We start from the raw sequence: 6,998 nt of genomic DNA on the forward strand, positions 1-6,998 counted from the left end.
AATCAGCGTAACCAGCCAGTTGCGGTGCAAGCTTTGTCGCATCGCGTGCCGGAGAAAGTGGCGCAGCGCATCTGTACCGCAGCAACTGTAGAACTGCACCCACGGAGATTAGACCGGTTTGTAATGATGAGCCGCGAGTCTACTTATTTCTTGGACTGCATGAACCATGAACAGTGCTTCCCCGACTGGCTGTGCTGCCGGCCTGCTGCGCTGCGCAGCCTGACGATGTCGGCGCTCCGTCTCCAGGCAGCGAACCGGCGCTGATCGACAGCAACCGGAGCTCACTGCTCTCCAACATGTCCTCGTCCTCGGAGGACTCGGACGGCGGGTACCGGGGGCCGACGGTCGGTCTGGCCCGCGCCCGGGTCGACTACGTGCCCAGTCCGTACGACCGCGAGGCGCTCCGGTTCAGCCGCGGCGACACCATCCACGTCATCAGCATGAACCCGAGCGGCCTGTGGCGGGGCGCGCTGCACGGACGCGTGGGCACCTTCAAGTTCATCAACGTGGAGGTGCTGCCGGCCGAGGAGCGGGCGCGTCAGTCGGCGGCGCCGCCGCTCCAGGGCCGGCCCAGCTCCGTGCCGCATCTGCTGGAGCAGCTCGGCGTGCCGGTCAGTAGGCCATGATGACGCAGCTGCTGCAGTGTCGGTTGCCACATTTCGCGTGATTGTTGTTGAGCTGCATTTGCCCAAATTAACTCGACCTCAGGAGCGTGTTTGTCCCGCTGTCACGCGAACGCTTTGTGGTTAGGAGCCTATCCACACTTAAAGAGGTCGCTAACTGGAGCTATGGACAAATTGAGGCGCCATCGGTTTGTTGCGTGACTTTTGTGACGTTAACTATGATAACGTACCATACCATGAAATTTCCATTTTAAACTGAGGTCGGTGTTGGTTTAGCCGCTGATCAATAGGGTAGCCGCAGAAAGCGGCTAACTAGCCAACCAGCCGGGTCGGCTAGCCACAGGAGGTGACTAGCCGACGTGACTAGTGACTGTGTCTGCACGGATTTCGGCCGTGTATTTGTTATGCATAAGTCGGGTCCGGTAACTATTCAGCCTCGGTTTGATTCGCACAGGCGCGAAATTGATTCAGTTAGATTTGTTTTGTAATTACACGCTAACTGTTTGGTGGTATTGGAACACGTACCGTAAAGTTTAATCCCAGCGGAAATATCGGGAAATCCCATTGTGAAATATAAAAAAGTCTTGACATTTATGGAAAAACATAAATGACGCATTAAAGCAGCTTATCGTTTGTTGAGGGAGATATCGCGGTTGTTATCGTTTCTTGAAGCCACCTTTGGATTGGCAACCAAGGTTAGCGACTTTTACAGGGTGGCGAGATTCTACCCAAGTAACCCTTCGGCTCCTGCACGGTCGTGCAAGGCCTTGGGAAGTTTCGGAAGGCCTGGCGCAGCTTCGGAACTTTGCGAAAATCATGGGCGATAGGCGTTGTTCTTGGGATGGCGGGATACATTGATACTGAGCTTATCAAATCAAAAAGATGATAAGTACATTGCACACTCCGTGCCCAAGCGTGCAACCAATTGTGGAGCTCTGCATTAGTTATCAGCCAATAGCTGGTCGCAAAATCGACCAGCCGTCTAGTCGCTGGATAGGCTGGCCGCCGACGCAAATGCCGAGCAGCCGCAACCAGCATGGCTGGGAACATTGTAAACGGTGTGGTATTTGGCACTACTTACGAATGGGATGGCATCGCCAGTGAAGGAGACTGGGTGTTGTCTATAAGTGGAGGGAAACGAACGGAACCATCAACCTAGGCATGCGCACAAAAAAGAAACTAATGGGCTTTTCATACTAAAGCCAGGATGGAGAAAAGACAGCGAACGGGCCAACGGGCACAGGCGAATTACCAGAAGCATATTTCTGGCTCGGCTGTGACTTTCTCAGCCCTCTTCACCTTATACTCTTCAGTACTGGTTATATGTACGCATCCTGAATCCTTAAGCTTCTGCTTTAAAAAATACCGTCGATGTAGTAAAATGACAGCTACTGAAGTGGACTCGCTACGCTGTCTCGTGAGCAGGCAGACAGAAAAGCCAAATGGCGTGCAGACCATTGTTTTCAAAACCATATTGTTCTTACTTTCAAGGAATTTGTCAAACTTGACTAAATAAGGTGGCTGCGACTGGCCTTAGGCTTTCCTCGGGCTCCCACTGCGCAAGAAGTTCCGAGCAATCGGCTCTTCGTGAACAGGAATGTACAGGTACACTGGAACTGGCCTACTGCAGTCATCGACGATTTGCAACAATAAAAAACTCGTAGTTCCAGTAGTTGAGGATGCAAGCAAAAAGCCGAGGCAACCATGCATTGCATAGCCTTTCAGATGACCATATACACCATTAAGGCTCGGCAGTTTTTGGAGACACCCTTCGTTTTGGGGATATAAGCTAGCGGCCTGATATCACCAGCTTTGACCAACAGCTGATGTGAATGTATGCCCTTCACCAACTGGTACAGAGTAATACCCTCAGAGACCGGAATTGGTAAGTGTCACTCAACGTGTGTGCATAGCAGCCACGTAGTTATATTCGCTTTTGTTATGGACTTAGGCAATGACAGCCATATTCCTTCACCCACGATTGATCTGTATGATAAGCTGTGTTATTGCAACTTAAGAAAATATGGCACCCCTCATTTCTTCCTTATCCCTATTCTTTACATCCTTTATTAAGGTGACAAAATTGTGCACCGCGTAAACAAGCAACGATTGACATCAACAGCAAAGTGACCCCGTATGTATATACTTTGTTTACGATTTGTGTGTTAGAGATGGTGTTTTGTTACAAGTTTGACAAGCTACGAGTATTATGATGTAGAGCCCAGACTTGTCCCTGATTCCTCTTACGTGCAATTTTTTCGAATCCGAACCCAAAAATTAGAGCCGAATTGGAACAGGAGATAGCTTCCCAAATACATATATATATATATATATAGATATAGATATAGATAGATATATATATATATATATTATATATATATATATATATATATGCGTCTGCATGAACTCTTTTCAAAAGCCAAGATTGCTTTTTAACTGATAAAAGTGGATAGGCCAATATAGATGAATTATTATAAATTCGTGCAAAGAAACAGAAGCACGAATGTGAAGGAGCATGAAATATGATATTCGAGGGAACTTGAAGACATCGGCAAGTCCGGTTTAATGGCAAAGGCTCCTGCCCTCCATATCAAAATGCGCGACTTTGAGCACTCGTATCTCCCATCTCCCCTGGGGATGAGTGAGGTTTCGAGCAGATTGCTCAAAGCTTACATGCTATATTTATATAAGCACAACTTAAATAGTAGCTCACGTTATGAAGCGCCACGCGGACCATGTAAACACCCAAAGGTTATGGTTGAATCATCTTGTGAAGCGGGTATTTTCAGGGTGGAACCAGTTTAATTCTGATTGTCACAAACCATGCGAATCAATTTCGAAACAGACTAAATTGAGCTACCAATGGAGCCGAATCAAACCCAAGTCAAAGCGAAATCGATTCTTAAATCGAATCTGTATTTCATTAGAGTTAACTACAAGTCTGGTTCGAAAAGAAATCCTGTGTTAATTTGACGGTCTTGCCTACCGCATTGATACCCTGGGACTTAAAGATCGGCCATTGTTTTCCCCCGCTCTTGACCAGTTCTCGCCCCTGACAGGAGTACGCGCACATCTTCAGTCTGCACGGTTTCGATCGTGTGGAGGACTTCTACTCGTTGGAGGCGGAGCAGCTGTCCGACCTGGGTATCGTCGACCCCGAGCACCGGTCCAGCCTGCTCGGCGCCGCCCGTGCTCTCTCTGCTGACCCTGGTAGGCGCTCCTGCCCCTGCTTCCCCGCCCCCCCCCTCCCCCTCTGCGGAACGCCGCTGGGCAGTATCGCAGCCAGTATCGTCTAACGTGCCGTCGCGCTGCTGGAAGGTCAATGAGATGGACTTGCTTCGGGCAGGACAGCTTAAGTCTGGATTGTCATCGGTTGCGATTCATATGTATGGGGGCAACTGCCAGTGATGCGCCCCTGGTGGCGAGGTTAAATCAGTAAACTAAACCAGTAAACGTGACCAAAGCAGATGTACTAAGCCAGTCAACGCTCCCAGTGTCACGATGCTTTCATAGCACAAGGACGAATGCGGAATGAATAATGCATGTCGTCCGTGACTTGTTCATGTTTAACATCTGTGAAACCTCTTACGTTTGCAACCCAAGACCGATTTTTTGGTGAGCCCAATCCATTCCTCGTGTTGTGCTTTCCCGTGCCCTAAACGTTGTGTTGTGGTGTCTTGGTAAAAGGCGATGTTTTAGCGAAATTTAATCGCGCGTATTGCAGGGCAACCTTTGCAATCAGGGACTTTGACAAGCATAGTTTGGTGCGAATGCGCGCAACTTCACAAATCTAGCAAAACAATGTCGGTTCAGCGGACAATTTTCAGCTGAAATATTGTAACGTACGCCGCAATGCTACCGCGCACCGACGTCATTTGAGACGCAAACTTACTTTCTGTGTTGGATATTATCATTGGTGCATGTATCAAACACCCAACGAATGTCTTGATTCATGATTGGAAGTATAATGCGACCGGTACAGCTAACCACGGGATCACAATTTATATTAACTCCGGTTCTTAAGCTAATCGATTCACGATGCATGCCTCCAGCGGTGTTCGTAGACGTCGGGTCCCGAAAAATCGCCTGTCCCGCTCACCCGGCACCTAGCCATGCGTGCCTACCGTGCGCCCCGGCGCTCAGGCGCGTACATCACGGGGCCATGACCAACGCAACCGTAAAATGAAGCAGCGCGTGTGATGTGGTCGTGCGTGCTGAGCGTGGCCCCAGTTCATCCCGTGGTCGCCCGAATGAGCGCGGGAGAAGCGTTGAACGCGCACACCAATTAGATCCCCGCAGAAGTCGTAAATGCTTTACTGGCAGCTTTGAGCAGGAACTAGTCTTATGTTCAAAGACAGTGGTTGAGTGATGGTTTCTGTTCAACACAACTCTGTTTAAGATTTGGACTAATTCGTTGCGTGATTTGCTATGAAACTAGGGGCAGTCTGTCTGGGATGTTTGTTTTACTGTCATGGGCGTTATCAAACTAAGATCGTTATGAAACTCGGACCCATTCATCGTACCAGTGCAACTGTTGTTTAGCGGCGAGTTCTCGCAGAAAGGTTATACCGCGCTTTGTAACATGGTTGCAACATGGCCGCCCTGTTCAGTCACTCTGGGCCAGTGATAATGACTAGCATAGACGAGCCACTCAGGCGGGGTTTTGATAGCGCGAACTTACATGTCTGCCCCCATTGGTCAGTGTTCAGTACACTACCAATTGAACCGCAGGACGGCTGATGGGTACGCTCTGGAAAATCTTCGTCCCCACGGTCACACCAGCTGCCAAACAATGAAATTCAAAACGGTTTTCGCGGATTTTCAGCGCGAGAGATTAGTCACATTGAAACCGAGCAGAGCAGGGGTTGTACAGACGGCGAAATAGAGTACAGTAGCTGACCAGCGAGCGACAGTGTTTCCGTGCACAGTCGTGGAGAAGCACGGAGAAGCAGCGTCCCGGAGCCCAGTGTTACCTGTTCCTTTACACTGCCACAACCATGTTTGTGACCGCACAGTGTTGTGGACGATTTTCCGTCTGTGAGAGCTGACAGTGTTGGTGATCGGCTGTGTGCACCGCGTCACTTTTGACTGTCAGTGGCTGTCTTCAGACAATGCTGCGGCTGACCGCTAACCGCTGGCCCCCAGACGCCGGCAGCCCGCTCTCGCTGTGCGACTTCACTCAGCCGCTGCTCTCGGAGCTGATCCGCGACTCGGGCTGCTACGACGTCTGGCGGCTGACTGAGGAGACCGCCGCGCTGAAGGCCAGCTCACCGGCCGCGGCCGAACGCCAGCCGGCGGGTCGGGAGCCGGCCGACGGTGACGATGACGCCGACGGTGAAGGCGACGCCGACGCCGATGCTGACGCCGACGCCGACGCCGACGCCGATGCTGACGCCGATGCCGATGCCGATGCCGATGCCGATGCCGATGCCGATGCCGATGTCGACGCCGATGCTGACGCCAACGCCGACGCCGACGCCGACGCCGACGCCGACGCCGGCGGCCCAGACTCAGACGTCGAGCCGCCGCCGTCGCTCGTTCCCACCACTGCGGCCGATGACCGCTGCAGCGACCGGGCGGGAGGCCGCCGCGCCGCAGCCGCTCGACCCGACAGCCGAGCTTGACGGGCCCCGCAGCAGCGCCGAGCCGGCGGCCGAGCCAACGGCCGACACCGGGGCGGACGTGGTGCACGCGCGGCCCGCCGCCGTTCGCGCCTCCCCGCCGCGCCTGGACACCAGCCCCGTGGTCGACTTCGAGCGCAAGTTTCAGAACGCGCGCAGCGTGTTCGAACCGAACTGCGTGCGCCGTCAGATCCCGGTGGGGGTGCGGTCGCGGACGCACTTCAGCTCCCGCGAGCCAATCACCGTCGAGGACGAGGTGGCCGTGTGAGTGCGGTAGCGCGGATCTCGGCGCCGCGCAGTTGGCGACAGTCGGGCGCGTTATGTGACGCGCTGAACTTGGGCCGCTCCCGGAGTTTTATTTTCGGTGGCAGTCACCATGCAGTTATTCTGGAGCTCAATAAGTCTCAACCACTTTGAAGCGATGTTTGCGTCTTGTCACACCAGATGAGGCAAGTATATATTTTGAAGAGCTGTGATAGCGTTGCCCCTCGAATGAAATGAAGCACAAGACACGTAGCCAGAATTGTGTGCATAAAGACAAAGGGTTTTTAAGCCATGTTGCGTGCCGTATGTGCGTCACTCATAAGGCATCAGTCTGAGCAGGACAAAACGATGGTCCGCCTTAGTTAGACATGATAAGTCTTCCGTTGTCTGCCCAAGGCTATCATTGTCTGGTTGAGAAACGCGGGGGAAGATTTCACCTTTTGAGGCCCCTCCTTCATCACGTAGGCGCGGTTGCTATGTTTTGTCGAAA

At 52.2% G+C, this 6,998-nt stretch overlaps 1 protein-coding gene across 1 annotated transcript; it reads left to right on the forward strand.

The window, feature by feature from the left end:
* Positions 1 to 218: 218 nt before the first annotated feature.
* On the forward strand, positions 219 to 6,512 carry LOC119106890 (SAM and SH3 domain-containing protein 1; the record flags this gene model as incomplete). Its single annotated transcript, XM_037230233.1, has 4 exons — positions 219 to 611; positions 3,683 to 3,833; positions 5,769 to 5,968; positions 6,222 to 6,512. Coding segments are annotated over 4 exons (1,035 nt in total), but the record flags the coding sequence as incomplete, so codon positions are not given.
* Between the last annotated feature and the right edge of the window lie 486 nt (positions 6,513 to 6,998).

Source organism: Pollicipes pollicipes, unplaced genomic scaffold (assembly GCF_011947565.3).
Source record: "Pollicipes pollicipes isolate AB1234 unplaced genomic scaffold, Ppol_2.1 Scaffold_6343;HRSCAF=7523_pilon_pilon_pilon, whole genome shotgun sequence".
NCBI classification, from domain to species: Eukaryota; Metazoa; Arthropoda; class Thecostraca; order Pollicipedomorpha; family Pollicipedidae; genus Pollicipes; species Pollicipes pollicipes.